This window comes from Arvicola amphibius, chromosome 1, assembly GCF_903992535.2.
Source record: "Arvicola amphibius chromosome 1, mArvAmp1.2, whole genome shotgun sequence".
NCBI lineage: Eukaryota > Metazoa > Chordata > Mammalia > Rodentia > Cricetidae > Arvicola > Arvicola amphibius.
The window spans coordinates 32,414,117-32,430,722 of NC_052047.1; the positions used below are offsets into that span (position 1 = coordinate 32,414,117).

General features: G+C 33.9%; 1 protein-coding gene across 1 annotated transcript in view; it reads left to right on the top strand.

Annotated features, from left to right (window-relative positions):
• The window catches only part of Gabrg1 (gamma-aminobutyric acid type A receptor subunit gamma1), a 75,499-nt gene that overhangs the window by 46,313 nt on the left and 12,580 nt on the right, over positions 1–16,606 (top strand). The window contains exons 4-8 of the mRNA XM_038338144.1: positions 9,856–10,076; positions 11,496–11,578; positions 12,984–13,121; positions 13,231–13,383; positions 16,253–16,464. Coding sequence (XP_038194072.1) covers positions 9,856–10,076; positions 11,496–11,578; positions 12,984–13,121; positions 13,231–13,383; positions 16,253–16,464 — 807 coding nt within the window. The remainder of the gene's footprint in view (positions 1–9,855; positions 10,077–11,495; positions 11,579–12,983; positions 13,122–13,230; positions 13,384–16,252; positions 16,465–16,606) is intronic.

Below are 16,606 nucleotides of genomic sequence, written 5' to 3' on the forward strand. Positions count from 1 at the left end.
CTATGGAGAACAAGCCAGTAGGCAGAATTCTTCCGTAATCAAGGCTCAAATTTCTTCTACAAAGGTTTTAAACTTTCTAAGTTACAGATGCGACTTTCCTCAATGATGGACTGTGACCTGTGAGCCAAATAAACACATTATTTATCAAGCTGAATTTGGTTGTGGTCTTTATTACCACAATAGAAAACAAACTAGGAAAACTGTGTCAAGCACTGGTCAGTGGAACTAAAATACTCCTTATGGAAGAACTCGTAGTTTCTTATGGCATAAATAATTATAGTGCATAAATAATTACTATTAGTCTTATCAAAAGTCAATCTCCGAAGAAATCTGGGAGAAGAAAAATTAGGAAGCCCAATGGAAAAGGGTTCTGAGATTGAAAAGGCATGGTAGGAAGAAAACAAATAAAAGGGACATAGTTTATGCCAGCAATATTGATTAAAGTTATTAATTAAGAAAAAATAAATTTAGAATTAAGAATAAATTAAATAATAATTAAGAATAAACTTTTAATGTTTTAGGGAAGCTACAATAACCCCATTCTAGGAGCCATACCCTGTATCTACAGAATGGGGTCAGGAATGTGCTGTAATATAGTTTAGTTTTCCAGGGTTGCCATAAGCAAATATATGCTTATGCCAGAGAAATTCTCTTCAAAACTGTGCAGGGGAGAAGTACAAGTTCTGCATGGACATTGCTTGTAGATACTTTCTCCCTGGACTCTTGCAACGTTCTCTCTGTTTCCGTCTCTTTCAGTATGTTTTTAAGGAATTGTCTTTCTCTTTAAAATTATGTGTATGATGTGATGTAAATACAGTATTCTTGAGTGAAATGTTTAAAAATCAAAAATTTAAATTGAAGAAAGTGTGTGTGTCTGTGTGTGCGAGTATGTGCGTGGACACATGTGTGCATGTGCCAGTTTGTCTGTCTTTTGTGTGTCATTGTGCATATGAGTACTACATATAAAAAGCAATTATGGATATCTTAACACATGTACACATGGACTCATTTCCACAATTATTTTTATATGTGGTGCTTTCTTGGGATTGAACTTAGAGCCCCAAACAGGCTACTCAAGTCGTCTACAAACGAACTATGTGCCTAACTCATTAATATCTTCATAGCTGGAGAACTAGCATGATATGATTAAGTTTGCCTGTTTGTATTCCTCATAATAGTACTACACCATATTTGGTTTCTCTTATTCCTGGCTCAGCAGTTAAGCACATTGATTGCTTCTCCAGAAGTCCTGGGTTTGATTCCCATCACCCATATGAAAACGTATAACCATCTATAACTCAAAGCCCATGATATCTGACACCTTCTTTTAGGGGAACTGCACACAAATACTGCATGGACATATATACAGGAAAGACATACATGCATACAAATAATTATTGAACAGTTCTCCTGAGTATGGTGGCACTAACTTCCACAGCTGTCTGCATTGATGGCCACAATGCCAGCATTTTGGAACGGTACCATAACTGATGCATTAGTCACCTTAAGGCAAGTGAGTATACACAGGCTTTTGTTAAAAAGATTGGAGTTGATAATGGGGGCCACAGTGGACTGACCTAAAAAATGATCTTAATTATGGGCTAACGCTCAGGTGAAAGACAGGGTTACAACTAGGTCTTTGTCACGAGTTATCTTAACCTCTTTCTTTTTAAAAGCTAATTAAATGAAAGTCCTATTGAAACTGACACTGAATATGCTAGGGGAAAAATGAAAATCATAGTCATAAAAGGGACTAACAAGAAGCCTGTGTAGAAGATAATTTTAACTAAGGAGTTTAGGACAAACAAAACTCACATTTCATAAAATGAACAAGATTGTTTTGCTGTGAGTGTAGTTGAGTAATAACAGGATGGGAGCGCAATTCAACAGACAAAGGGTAGTTTCACATTTTCCTCACTAATTGCCCATACAATTGCAGTGAGAACAAAAATATTCATGTAAATGCTTTCTAGACCAGATATTTTCTTTGTTACAAAAGTGTTTTCTTTCTTTTGGAAGATGTCTACATCAAGGAACACATTATAAGAAGTAAAACTTAATTTTGTAATTGGATACACATTTCTTCCCCTTGTTTCAGGGTTGCATTATGAATTTGAAATATCATATCCCTATAAAATGGAGTATTTTGTATTAACTTCATGAATGGATCAGTCAATTAATAGATAATTTTCTTAATTATTGTTTTGAGAACTTACATTAAAATGAATACAGAATAAACTAATGAAGGTTGAAAAACACTAAATACTGTGAAGAAGTGTTATTGTTTGCTTACATTATAATCAAAAATACTTAAATATAAGTAGAAATGCAGATATACCCAGATCTGAAGGCAAGATAATGTCAAATGATATTAGTTGAATGGAAAAAAATTCTGCCTAGTGAATTTTCAGTCTTTGGGTTGTAGGTATGATTTTGCTTTATTGATTACCCATAGCCCCGTAATTACCTTCTGACTAGTGGATAAAAACCATCAAGCATTAAAGTTATTCCTTCATCAAAGCCAACAGAAGGTAAGTATCGAGAAAGCTGAAGAGCTCATGTACAACTATAAGGGACTAAGCAGAAGATTAGCTGGTGTAAACACCTTCAACTGACAATTACAAACATACACTGGATATGAGTTCCTCAGTGGGAACACTGGAAATGAAAGACAGGGAGAAGCAACCTTTACAAACTGTTAGGAGGGAGAAAACATGCTGCATTTGCTGATCATAATCCCTGCTATCTTAGTCACAAGAGTGGCCTCTCACGTAGTCACAGAATACAGTTTCTGAAACTGTATATATCCTTTTTACTAAAATTTCTAACTGACTTTGAGAATTGACGGAGGGGTGAGGAACAGGAATCCAGATGTGAAGTTTATAATTCAGAGATTATTTGGAGACTCAGTGGAACTGTACTTCAAAATAACAAACTGCCAGAGTAGACTACATGGCAAACAGTACAAACAAGCTTGAGTCAATTTAGTAAATAAAGTGAAGATATATTTGTCAGTATGTAAGTAATTAACAAGCACAGTCATTTTCAAATTAATATCAAAAGCAAAGGAAACTCAGGAAAAATTTTAAACAAATATACTCGTAGAGCAGCAAATTCAGAAGCACTGTTTAAAATGGAATGGAGGGCCGGGCGGTGGTGGCGCACGCCTTTAATCCCAGCACTTGGGAGGCAGAGGCAGGTGGATCTTTGTGAGTTCGAGACCAGCCTGGTCTACAAGAGCTAGTTCCAGGACAGGCTCCAAAGCTACAGAGAAACCCTGTCTCAAAAAGTAAAAAAAAAAAAAAAAAAATGGAATGGAGGTAGAGGGTTGCCCTCTGCAAGCGCAAGGAAGAGAATTTGTTTTGTTTTGATATTCAAGTGTTTAGTAGAATGGGAAATTGTCAAAACTGTGGTGTGTGTGTGAGAGAGAGAGAGAGAGAGAGAGAGAGAGAGAGAGAGAGAGAGAAACAGAGAGAGACAGAGACAGACAGAGACAGAGAGACAGAGACAGAAGGAGAGGGAGAGGTGGGGAGGAGGGGAGTATATGTATGTGCCCATGTCTATGTCTGAATATTTGTGCTGAGAATTTTTAAATAATATGTTTTATTTTCACTGTATTGTCCTATGAATAATAAAGGCAGATGCAAAATTATCTCCACTCTTTGTAGACTGACTCTTGTCCCATTTTCTCTCCTTTGTTCTATTCAGTTACTTTTGCATTTAGGAAGAAAAAGCCTAAGATGTAGCTTTTACACATGGAAGAAAATATTTTCTTTTCTTTTACTATATAAACAGGAAATGTCACTCTGCCAAGTACATCAACTTGAAAAATTATGAGGAGGAAATGTGGCACAAGATTAAGACTGTTTTTTTTTTTCTTCTTCTCAGATTAGGTAGCTTGCATGTGCTGTGGAGGGGAGAAAATGATTTTGGTACTTGGGGGATGATGTGCGGCTGTAGGATTTGAAGAAACACACCTGAACTTTTGACTTTTAAGTTTGTTTCCTTGGCTTTTATGATACTTAAAGTCTTACCACCACAGTTGAATTTCCTTACTATGCACCTGTATTAACTTTTGTCACCAATTGCTTATAATCTTTTTACCACACATCTTATTTTAGGACAATGTAACACATTTTTAATATAGCACTATCAAAGAAAAAGTTAATGTTGTATATGAGTAGCATCTCCTTCTCCTGGCCTCTTAGATCTTGTTTGCTCATTTGCCGTTAACTTACGTATTATATTAATATAAGTGCCCACAATTTAAAATTTCTTGCCTTAGAAAAAACCTCCTTGATGTTGTTTTGTCAACTTTATTTTCTATATTTCTGAAGCCTTTTGTTTGCATTTATGATGTGTGTATAGAGGTCAACTTTGTGGAAATTGTTGTGTTCTTCCCCCTATGACCTGGATTCTGAGGATCAAACTCAAGCCGCTAGACTGACATGAGAAAGACTTTTACCTGATTATCCATCACACTGGTCCAACACTTTTAATTTTGTAGGCTTTATCATATTTATTGTTGATTATCTTATAAAATTTATGCAATTACTTCTCAGAAATATAAGATATCTTTCTATGAGAGATGAAAAAATAGCAAAAAGTTGCTCCATTTTGAAAAAAAAAGAGACTGATCTTTCAGCAAGTAGATAAATATGAATGTCAAGATATATGTATGAATCCATATTGATTTAAAATGGTGATGGTGAGCCCAGTGCCACTTGTTATGAAAGAAAATTGGTAACGAGTAGCGTTCCTATGTTGTAAAACAGATGTGGAGTTGGGATTCAGTCTAGTAATGCAGTCACCAGTAAACCTAGTAGGCAGGGAGAAAGTTCAAAAAGGAGGGAGAAAGGAAGAAAATAAGAAGGAAAGAACCAGCAGTGTAATGGCGAAGTTACACATGTGGCATCAGTGATCAAAATTTCTAAACCATGGTAGGCCTTCATATTTGTCCTGTGTTATAATTTGGGCAAGAAAAATCAGTTGAGCACAAAAAGACAGAGATTGGAAATGTAGAATAATTATTTTGCAAAAAAATATGATAGGCTCTAACAATAAAATGAGAATGCTTTGTGGAAAATTATACTTAGTCATCTGTGCAGTGAAATAATTAAATGTGTGTATAAATACACTTCTGTCTTACAAATGATGCTTCACACACCGAGACATGGGTCCTAATGGCTTTTCATGTTTCATTTTTTTCTGGGAATTTCTCTGAGTATCTCTGAACATCACTTCAGGATTGCTCAGTTCTTTCAGAATTGATGATCATTTGGGTAAAACTTAGTGAAAATACAAACATGAACCTGTAAGTATAAATCTTTAGTTTATTTCTCCCATTCAGCAGAGAAATATGAAGCAAAGCCGACTGAAACAATGACATGAAAGAACATGAGAACAAGTATGAACACTCTTGGAAAACAGGATAAATTTCTCCTACCACCAACAAAATACCCAGTTTCCCTTGCCTTGAAATAGAGAGGTGATAAATTTTGTTACATGTTCCAAAGCCACAGGAAACTAGCCATTCCTATGATGGCACCATGATGGGAATTTCTGAGTTATTTTTCCTTGGTTAAGGTTGCCAGTTATTGTCCAAAATACTATCTCTGACCTCTTCTGAAAGTATTGTTACGTTACTACTGTAAATTACAACAGTTCTGAAAAAAATAAAGCTAGCTACTATAACGTAGTTGAGTGCCACACAATCACATGAGAACTAAAGAGAACAAATTCAGTTCCTCAATGACAGTCATGGCCTCCTGAATGGCAAGCTTGACGCTGGAGTGTCACCTTGCCCCTGATCGCTAGCTTCCTGTCTGCTCTGGAGATTTTAGACTAAACACACCTCTCATAGCACAGGAGCCAATTCCGTGTAAGTGGCCATTTTCTCTTTCACCTGCCCTTCTAGCCTATCTGCTCTTTCTCTGGACAAACTCATCAAATACAAATCCATGAGGCAGCTTTGTGCAGGCCTGAGTGCTTAGTGTCTGGACATGCATGTTGATGCTTGCCTCTCTGTGGAACTAGAGTCTCCCTAAGGTCAGGAAAGTGCTTATCTTTTTTAGTATGAAGTTTTTATTAGGAGTTCTGTGACCATACGAATTTTGATATTTTATGCTCAAATTACAAGCAAATGGTTATAAAATTTATACCTAATAGTAAATATATGACTAATTATGATAAAGAGAATCAACAATGATTTATTAGGACTTTGTGTTCTTTTACCCCAATTTTAGTATTATATGTATTTATAGCTATTTTTATATCTCAGAAAAAGTGAGAACTTAATATTAAATTGGCAAGTGCTTATAGATATAAAATGTCCTGTGCATTCAAGGAAAGTGCATCTCTGACACACAAAACAAGACCACTCCTTTGTTATGTGAGGTTTACACTCCTTCAACATCTTAAGAGGTTCTGTATTTTAGAGTCTTGTGACCCATTTATTAATCACAGTCCTTGAATTGTTCAAGTTTCTGACTGAATGTACCTTATATCAACAAGTCTTTCTGAATTTCCCCAGCTGAAAACAATCTCTACCAGGTCATTTCCTTTTACCTATACCTATCTCAACTTTAATTCAATTTCAAGTTTTTATTAAGCTCAGATTCATATCTAAGAGGCTTCCATTCTTGTCTTCTTGAAGCACACAAATTGAAAGATCACAGTAACTAAACTGTCAAAAATTGCTTGCTGAACAAGTTATCAAATTAATATGCATGCTATATTGTGATATTTGCAAACTCCATTCAGAGAAATGAACAGACCAGACCCCAAAGCCAAAAAATTCACCTATGAATCAAGGATTCATGGGGATTTATTGATTATCTTACATTATATTGTCACATGACCTCCATGAAAATTTGAGAAAATAAGGCCATCAAAATATTTTACTTATTGTGATATTCTCAAGAAGCTTTTGTTTTTACAATAATTTAGCAAAATATATTTGATATCTGTGAAATGTTTACTAACACTCATATAACATGGGCTCATTATTCATGTCTCTGCCTGCATTCATCTTTCTTTTAGTTTACTGCTGAATATGGCTTAATTTAGAATTTTATTTTAGTCATGTGATCAGGTAGTTTGAGTAAATGTTAATATGAATGTAGACAGACAAGATCAGGATCAATCCAACTACACAATAAAGTCTGGCATCTGTATCAATTGCTTGGGAGGGCTATATGCCTTTTCATTCCTTCCATTCCAAATGCAAATAGAACCCCACCTCCAATACTGCGTTAACTAATACTTATAAGTGGGAGATGAGGTCCACGGCTGCAATATGCAATTTTGGTTACTGTAGTTATATACATTGATGGTTTTTCTGACTATCTTATAAGTCAGAGTAGCACACTTTTCGCATTTATTCCTTTTGTTGGTTAAATTTCAAGGAGACAGTAAAATTGTCATGTCATGTCAGCCTCAAGTATTAAATGTACTGTTCCTGTCTCAAAATGTTTCTTCTAGAAGGTATTGTACTTGTTCTGAGTCAATAGAAATTCAATTTCAAGTTTTTTTTCTTATTTTTATGCAGATGATTATAACCTTTAAATAGGAACATGAAGTACAGGAACAGAGTTTGATCATTTTCTGGAAATTACTCTACTATGAATGAGTAAACAAAATTGGATTTTTTGATTACAAATAAAATGGCACAGACTTTAATAACCTTCTTATCTCAGTAAGGCATTTATTAAGGATTAGCAGTTTAAAGGGGCTTGGGACTATAGCTCCTGCAAGGCTTTGTGAAGGACAACTTATCAAGAAATGTGCTCTGCATGTCTTTCTTTTGATCATAGATTAATTGTGAGTCGATCTTTTTTCTTTAATATTTTATCTTTAGGGAAATATGACCTGTTAGAAATCATAATCCCTCTAACAGCTGTGAGCACATTAGAATTATGTATTATAAAACACATTTCTGTGCAGAACATGTGACTGTGCAGGTAGAAAGATCTGTATTTGTGGTCCAGCTTTGGAATGAATACATTCCTTGAGCTGCTGAATGGTGTTTATGATGTTTGCAAAGTTCTATTACTGGAAATATAATTCTCAAATGCTGCTTATGATGCTATTGTAGGAATTTGAAATTAAGTATGCTTACGTGTCAAGATGCTCTTTATACTAGCCAATGTTCATTTTTTCCAAGACCACAATCCTGCCTAGTTTCTTATGAAATTTGTGCTATATTTCCCCCATTCAAATATATGATTTGACTCAGCTGAACAACATTGGTTATATTCTCTTTCCAACCTGTAGAGGCCCTTCTCTCTGTTTATATTTATTGTTACAAAACAACAACTTTCCATGATTGGAAAAGTCAATGTTGGGCTTAAAAGAGTTAATCATTTGAGTAAGTGTAGAGGATATTTAAATAAATCTCACTTATCTCCAATATTTATTAAGTGCCATTGGTCCTGACAAGGAAGTGAAAAAAGGTGTTAAAGATAATACATATCCATTTATTTTCCATAAGATTCAAGGATCAGTCAGGTGAGTAACATTAGCCTTACTAAATAAATACAGAGATTATGTAGCATGCCACTGATAATATTCATTAAATGATTAAGAATCTATGCCACAAGTGTATGATAAAATAGAGCTTCCTTCTCAATTTATCTCTATATTCCAGTAACCAAATGATAAATATTCTTGTAGCAATCTAGGATTTGATCCAACTTCCCTACTGATAAGTTGAATCCCAGACTGTTTACTCATTAGTCTCCCTGGCTTAAAAAATAGATATTAAATATTCATTAACCAAACTCACAATCATGCTTCCATTTCTTATGGTAAATATTTCCTTTCAGGCCAATTGACCAATAGCAAATACCACATCAAGAAAAACAACTCAATCTTCTCTGCTACATGTAGCCAATATAGTATTTCATAATTTTAAACGTTTTCCTTCCTCTTTTAAGGTCTAAGTTGTGTACACATGCAAGCAAACAGTCACACAAAGACGACAATTTTTTCTCAGTTCCTTTATTCTATACCACATATTATTGTTTTTCCCTTAGGTTTTGTGGAAAGTTTTAATGCTTATAAGATATAGGCATTTCGTCAGGACACAGACGTGGGTTATACTTGATCTCAGGGCTCTTTCTTAAATGCTCAACTTGCTCCTTTCTGTGAACAGAGTGTTGAGGCCTGGGTCCTTGCTATGGGAACTGGAATATGAATGCAAGGTTTAGCTTTGTCAGTGTCCACTGGAAATTATGAACTCTGATCTGGGGAAGAGTATTTTACCTTCATAATTTAATATTTTTTTGGAAAATATTTATTATTGTGACATTTACTTCACAAAGTTGGAAGGTTTTAACAACAGGATAGCATACAGAACCATTATTGTGGTATTTTTCATGTTATAATTGCTTAGCTGGTTCCTTTGTGGTCGATATGAGACATTAAACACTGCTCTCTTGAAATGATTGGAATCTAAAGCTCAGACCAAAGACATATTCAGTGATTTTAGATAATTTTATGGATATTCATCCCTTGAATTTGGACATTTTTATGGAGGGATAGTGTAACTATAACAAAATTTATCAATGTTAACAATAAGATAGTTACTAATTGCTGAAATTGATGAATTATGAAACTTAAAAAAAGCATAAAAGGTTAAAGCCAGAGAAGGCATCTAGAATTTCTGGATTTTGCTTTATATGAGTCACTTGAAATAATTTGAAAAGAAGTTTAAAATGTCAGAATTATTTTCTTCCAAAGAATGAATCTAAGTGCTATCAATTTATGGGAAATTTGCCCTATAAAAATTTTGATTTCTAAAGAAAACATCTAAAATGATAGCATTATTAATGTCATTATCTTTCAATCTTGTAGGAGTACACCATAGATATAATTTTTGCCCAAACCTGGTTTGACAGCCGCTTAAAGTTCAATAGCACCATGAAGGTGCTTATGCTTAACAGCAACATGGTGGGGAAAATCTGGATTCCTGACACTTTCTTCAGAAACTCAAGAAAATCTGATGCACATTGGATAACAACACCTAATCGCTTGCTGCGGATTTGGAGTGATGGAAGAGTTCTATACACTCTACGGTAAAATCCATTACAAACTGCAGTTGCATTTTCAGCTCTTAAATAGCCTTCTTCATACCAGCATAGCAGGACACAGGAACACCTTTCATTTGCTAAAATCTAACATGGTGAACTATTTTGGTGATACATTTTTATATTCAGAGTTACTATCAAATGAAAGAACGGCAAAAAATATTTGGACTTCCTACTTGGAAGCAGAAAAGGTTTTGACTCATATTTTCATTTTTATTCATTTATTTATTTGATGATGCTTTAAATATTTTATTTTGTATCTATATAAATTTTGTTTGCTTTTTTTACTATATACATACCTTGTGAAAACTAGAAGAGAATCTTGGATCCCCTGAAACTGGAGTCACAGAGGGTTGTGAGTCACTCTGTGGGTACTGGGAACCAAAACAGGTCCTCTGCAAGATCAGTGAGTGTTTAAATACTGATTCTCCTCAGCCATGGTTATTAGTTATAAGTGTATAATGGAAATTTCTGTGATTTTTCACTTGTAATTCATTATTATTCTGATTTTTAGAACTGTTTTGAAACATCAATATAAAAAGATTAATACTTGTATCCAAATCTACCTAATTTATCTCTTTCAAAACATACACTTATTCAAAATTACTACTTTGTTTTACTTTTTAAATTTTATTTAGAATTACATTTCTCCCTTTCCTATCCTCTCTATAACCCTTTCCATCCAAGTCTCCCAGTTCTCCTTCAAATACTTGGCCTCTTTCTTCACTAATTGTTATTGCATACATATATTTGTGTGCATCACTATGTATATGTGTATATAAATATGCATATGCATATACACCTTTTGAATATAGCATGCTCAGTATATATAGTGTTACGTACTTTTTTAGGGATAACCACTTGGCATTGGACAACCAATGAGTGTACTGTTTTCTGGGAAAGACACCACTCATGCGCCCAGCTTTTCTTTGTTGTCTATAGTTCTTTGTATAGGATTGAGGCCTTGAGGCATTTTCTATTTCTACTTTGGCATATTTAATGGTGTCATCCTTGAAGATGATCATGCTAAATTCAGGGAAAAATATCATGCATAGCCTTGTATAATGTATTACTATTTTGTGTGCCTTTGAACATATTATTTTCATATATATACACTATATATTATATATACATATATGTAATTCATGAAGTTGCAGAAGCTTTATTTTATGCAAATGCAGAGATCAACACATACAAAGTAGGTACTTAGTTGGTTGAAGAAATGTTTGAATTACATACTTAGTAGTGAATGATGTAATATTTAACATTAAATGTAAGGTTATCTTTGTATTCTATTAGACATAGTCCAATACAGAATGTCCAAATGATGTTTTAAAATCAGATAAGTAGTTTTTGATGACTTAAACAATTCTTCTTTGTGCAACACTTACTTTTTCTTCTAAATAGATTAACAATTAATGCAGAATGCTATCTTCAACTTCATAACTTTCCTATGGATGAGCATTCCTGTCCACTGGAGTTTTCAAGCTGTAAGTGAAAGAAATGATAATCCTACACATTTGGGCTCAAAAATACTTTTTTAGCTTACAAAATGAAATAAAATATAATCTTAGAAATATGTTGATTGTTATTCTACTGTTAAGTTTAATAGATATAAGTACTGCATTTGTTTATTGATTTTAAATTCAAAAATGAAAGTAAGTTTTTAGTGAATATACATATTACAACATAAACTTTATAACTCATTTTTATTTCAATGTCTTTTCCTTTATTTTTCTACATTGTTTTGTTGAAAAGAGATTTTCGTGCAGTGTATTCTAATTACAATTACAGTTCTCTCAACTCCTCCTAAGTGCTCTCTACCTCCAGGTCCATTTGAGTCACACCCATTCTGTCTTTCTTCGAAAACAAACAGGTGTCTAAAGAATAACAAAAAAAACCAAGGACAATGGCAATGAACATGAACTCTACAGCATGGACGGGCTCACTGTGAGCCTTGTCAGTTTGGTTGCTCACCTTCCTGGACTTAGGGGGAGCTGGGAGGACCTTGGACTTAACATAGTGAAGGGAACCCTGATGGCTCTTTGTCTTTGGAGAGGGGTGGAGTGGGGGTATGGGTGGAAGGGAGGGGAGGGAAGGGGGAGGAGATGGAAATCTTGAATAAAAAAATGAGAAAAAAAAAGAATAACAAAAAAGATAAAATTAATAAACTATAGTAGAACAAAGTAAACAAACATTCCTTCTCATTCTGAATACTCAAATGAGATATGAATCTAGGCTTGCATTCAAATGATTTTACACAATTAGATTAAAAAACTTTTTCAAACTATATCTATCTTCCTGATGCAATATCTAACTTTACAGGATTTTAAAGAAAGTTTCAAAAATTGGTTGAGGAAAAGGTGTTTCCTTTTGTAAATGATTAAAAATAGGAAAAGATTTTAGTCACTGGAATTTACATAAGAAATTATAAGGAGAAAGGTAGGTTTACAATCAACCCAGATATGAGAATATTTTAAAAACATGTTTTCATTTTGACAATATTTGGGGGATTAAATAGTAACTACCAGGTCACAGTAATTCTAGCACATGAGAGTCTGAGATGATAATAGAAACAATCTGAGATTTATGAATAAGGACAGTAGGGCAACATCAAACTTCCCTCTCTCTCAAACTACTCAGTGCAAAAACAAAACTCATACTTTTAATCATCAAAACTGTTATATAATTCTTTAAAGCACACGCATAAAACACATACACATACACACACACACACACACACTTCAGTTAGTATTTTCTATATTTGACAAACTTTATAGTAATGTATGAGAGAAGGATTGCAAATACTCATTGTTTGGATGGTGTTGGTATTGCAATGATAATATTTTAAATTTTGCAAAACTACATATATTTTACTACAATTTTTTTCTCCAGATGGATATCCTAAAAATGAAATTGAGTACAAGTGGAAAAAACCCTCTGTGGAAGTGGCTGATCCTAAGTACTGGAGGTTATACCAGTTTGCATTTGTAGGATTACGAAATTCAACTGAAATTTCTCACACAATCTCTGGTAAGGAGGAAACAGAAGTTGGCCGTCAATGTCATTGTTACTTAGGTATAGAAAGCAGAGTGTAGATTTTTATGTTTTACTCACTATCTAACATACCTATTTCTTTTAGGAGATTATATTATCATGACAATATTCTTTGACCTGAGCAGGCGGATGGGCTATTTCACCATCCAGACCTACATCCCATGCATTCTAACAGTCGTCCTTTCTTGGGTTTCCTTTTGGATCAATAAAGATGCAGTACCAGCCAGAACATCACTGGGTAAGACTGTGCTGCTATAGCACAAGCTCTTAAAATTTAATAAATAAAACTTCATTGATGCATTTTTTAGAAATATCCTCTAGAGTATAATGAGGTTATAATTGATAAAAAAGTTTAGTATTAAACAAAATTGAAAGGACTTCAAATAATATAGGATTTTACATAATAAAGAACTTGGAATTAGAAAACTCTTATTTTTCCTGTAAACGGGTCTAAATATTTATACACACACAGGTGTATGAGTGTATAAGAATTAACACATAAAAAGCAGAGAATGGAAAATATCTGAATCTTATTTGATAAATATTTTAATTGCTTTATAACAAATATTGATGATGTTTTAGCAGGATCACAAATCATCAGTGTTTAATTTATGGTTAATACTGGAATTGCGGATTGATGGCCAGCTGTTCCAAAGGACAGATATCTGGATAGAACAAGAGCTTCCTGCTTTCTAAAACATCAAAAGCAGTGAAATTAATCTGTTCCTTTTAGAGTTCCTTGTACAATGCCAATGAGTAATTTAAAAGGTTGATGATGATCTTTCTATAATAGTGTACCATAGTGATCAGAATATATAGTAAAAAAATGGCTGATTTTATGCATGTTTTAAGAAAGTGACAATCTATAGTCTTTTCAATATTATACAAAAAAGCTTATTAATAATTGATTCATATTCAGGATAAAGATTCAATCACATTGCGATTATAATTTTATCTAAAAAAAATGTAACATTAAATCAGTTTTATTTTTAATGATTAATAGGTTTTCCTGTGGTTTCTATGATAGCTGGAAAAAAAGTTCATTCAATTAACATAGTAGATTAAAAATCACATAAACAGTCAGTAGTAGATTCTGAAACATCAAGTTTAAAAAAAGAAATTCTGGAGTCCTACCATAGGTATAGATTAGGTGAGTGAACAAAATCTATATATCTAAATTTTGTTTATCCTATTCTTTAAGATATTTTATGTTTCTCATTTTAGCTTAGGAACCAGGGATAGTGATGATACTAATCTACAGGCATAAGAATAAATCATTATCCTGTTTTTCTTAAGATCACACAGCAAATAAATGAATGTAAGAAGTGGAGATTTAGACTTGAACCTCAATTTATCTCATTCTTCAAAACCTACCACATTTAATTTTTTTTCTTTCTAACACTAATTAGCCATGAGAGAAAAATGTTGAGGTTGTCTGAGAATTATTTCAGCATGTTTTAGTGGGCACGTGAGAAAAATTAATCCCCATTGCTCACCCTATACTAAAGATTTTTTGTAGCCATTTATAGTGAATTTTTAAATTAAAGATTTTGCCATTATATTCATATTTACAAATAAATATTTATTTAGCATTATACTTAGCATAGTTAAGAAAGTTAAACATTCAATTCACAGAGCTATGGTTGTGGCAATAAAGAATAAGAATGGAGTTGAGGGTAGCTGGAGAGGTAACTTGGTGGTTTGGAGCACATGCTGCTCTTGTAAGCAGCCAGGTTTGGTTTTCAGCGCACACATAGTGACTCACAACCATCTATAACTATAGTTTCAGGGGTTCCAAGCCTGTCTTGCAGCTTCTTGCAATGTATCCATGTGTTACACATACAAATATTCAAGCAACACACTCATACAAAAAGCACTTAAATAAGCATATTTGTAGAAGAATGAAAATGGCTGTGATGTCAACACAAAAATATAGAGTTTTTGTCATTTAGATGCCTTAAGACTAACAGTGGTAAGAACATTAAGAAGACTGTCATATAAAGACAGAGGTAACGGAGTCCATAGATGGAAACATGGACTTGCCTCTGACATGTATCAGAATTGCACATACTAAAATTTTAGATATATAAAGAATCATTCAGTGTATTTGAAATGCAAAATATATTGTTATAATTCTGCAACCTTAAATTTGAAGTTTTTAAATTAAGTTCAAATTATCACAAAAGAAAATATTACATTAATACATTAATTTAGGTTATGATTACTGAGTAAGGCAAACAAAAAAATCAAGCAAAATAAACATAACAACAAAACCCTCCAATAACTGTTGCTTCAAGTAATTTGAAAAGTACTTGCTTCTACTGCACAGGTTCATGAGTGTTCACTGTGGTGCTGTATGCTGTGAGGAGAGGGACTCGGGACTCTGGTTCTTGGCTGTGTAGGGTGTGTGTGTGTGGTTCCTGACTTGAATTTCCATAGCCATCGCATCGTTTAAGGTGGCTTCTGGCTTCTGTCATGGTATTGCAGTAGAACAAAGAGGAGGGAATAACGCAAGTCATCTCTCACATTGTGGTGTCTTCTAGACTTTAATTCTTGGCTTAGTTCCCCTGGTATGATCTTACCTTTTGGTCACACTCTGCTTCAGAGAAGCACCTAGTGAAATTGTACTTTAAGAAATCCTCCTGTCAGCCAGGGAGTGGTGGCACATGCTTTAATCCCAGCACTCAGGAGGCAGAGGCAGGTGGATCTCTGTGAGTTTGAGGCCAGCCTGGTCTACAAGAGCTAGTTCCAGGACAGGTTCCACAGCTACGGAGAAACCCTGTCCCAAAAAGCCAAAATGAGAAAAAAAGAAAGAATAAAGAAAACCTCCTGTCAACTAAAAATATTTTTTTTAACCATGGAGGAAGGGAAGAGTGAATATTAGGAGCCAACCTGAAATCCATAGTAATTTGAATCATTAAACTTTCCTCCACAAAGAACACAGTGAACATAATGTAGCCATGGTTACTAGTAATTCTTTCTGGCAATCATATCCCTTTGTCTTCATTGCTTACTTCAGCTGACATTATTGTTAAATTAGAAGAAAAAAATAGAAATGTTCTGCTAAATTACTTGTAATCATCTATTATTTTCTCTTTTCTTCACAGGTATCACTACGGTCTTGACTATGACAACCCTCAGTACAATTGCCAGGAAATCTTTACCTAAGGTTTCTTACGTGACAGCAATGGATCTTTTTGTCTCTGTTTGTTTTATTTTTGTGTTTGCAGCTCTGATGGAATATGGAACCTTGCATTATTTTACTAGCAATAATAAAGGAAAAACCACCAGAGACAGGAAGCATAAAAACAGAACTTCGGTATGTTTTATTGTTATTCCTTTTTAATAGCAATATTTTTGAGAATTTCCTACATGAATGCTATATTTACATCACTCTCTCCCTTTCCCTTCTTCCCTCTCCTCTCTTCCTTCCAAATTCACAATTTCTTCTTTAATATTAT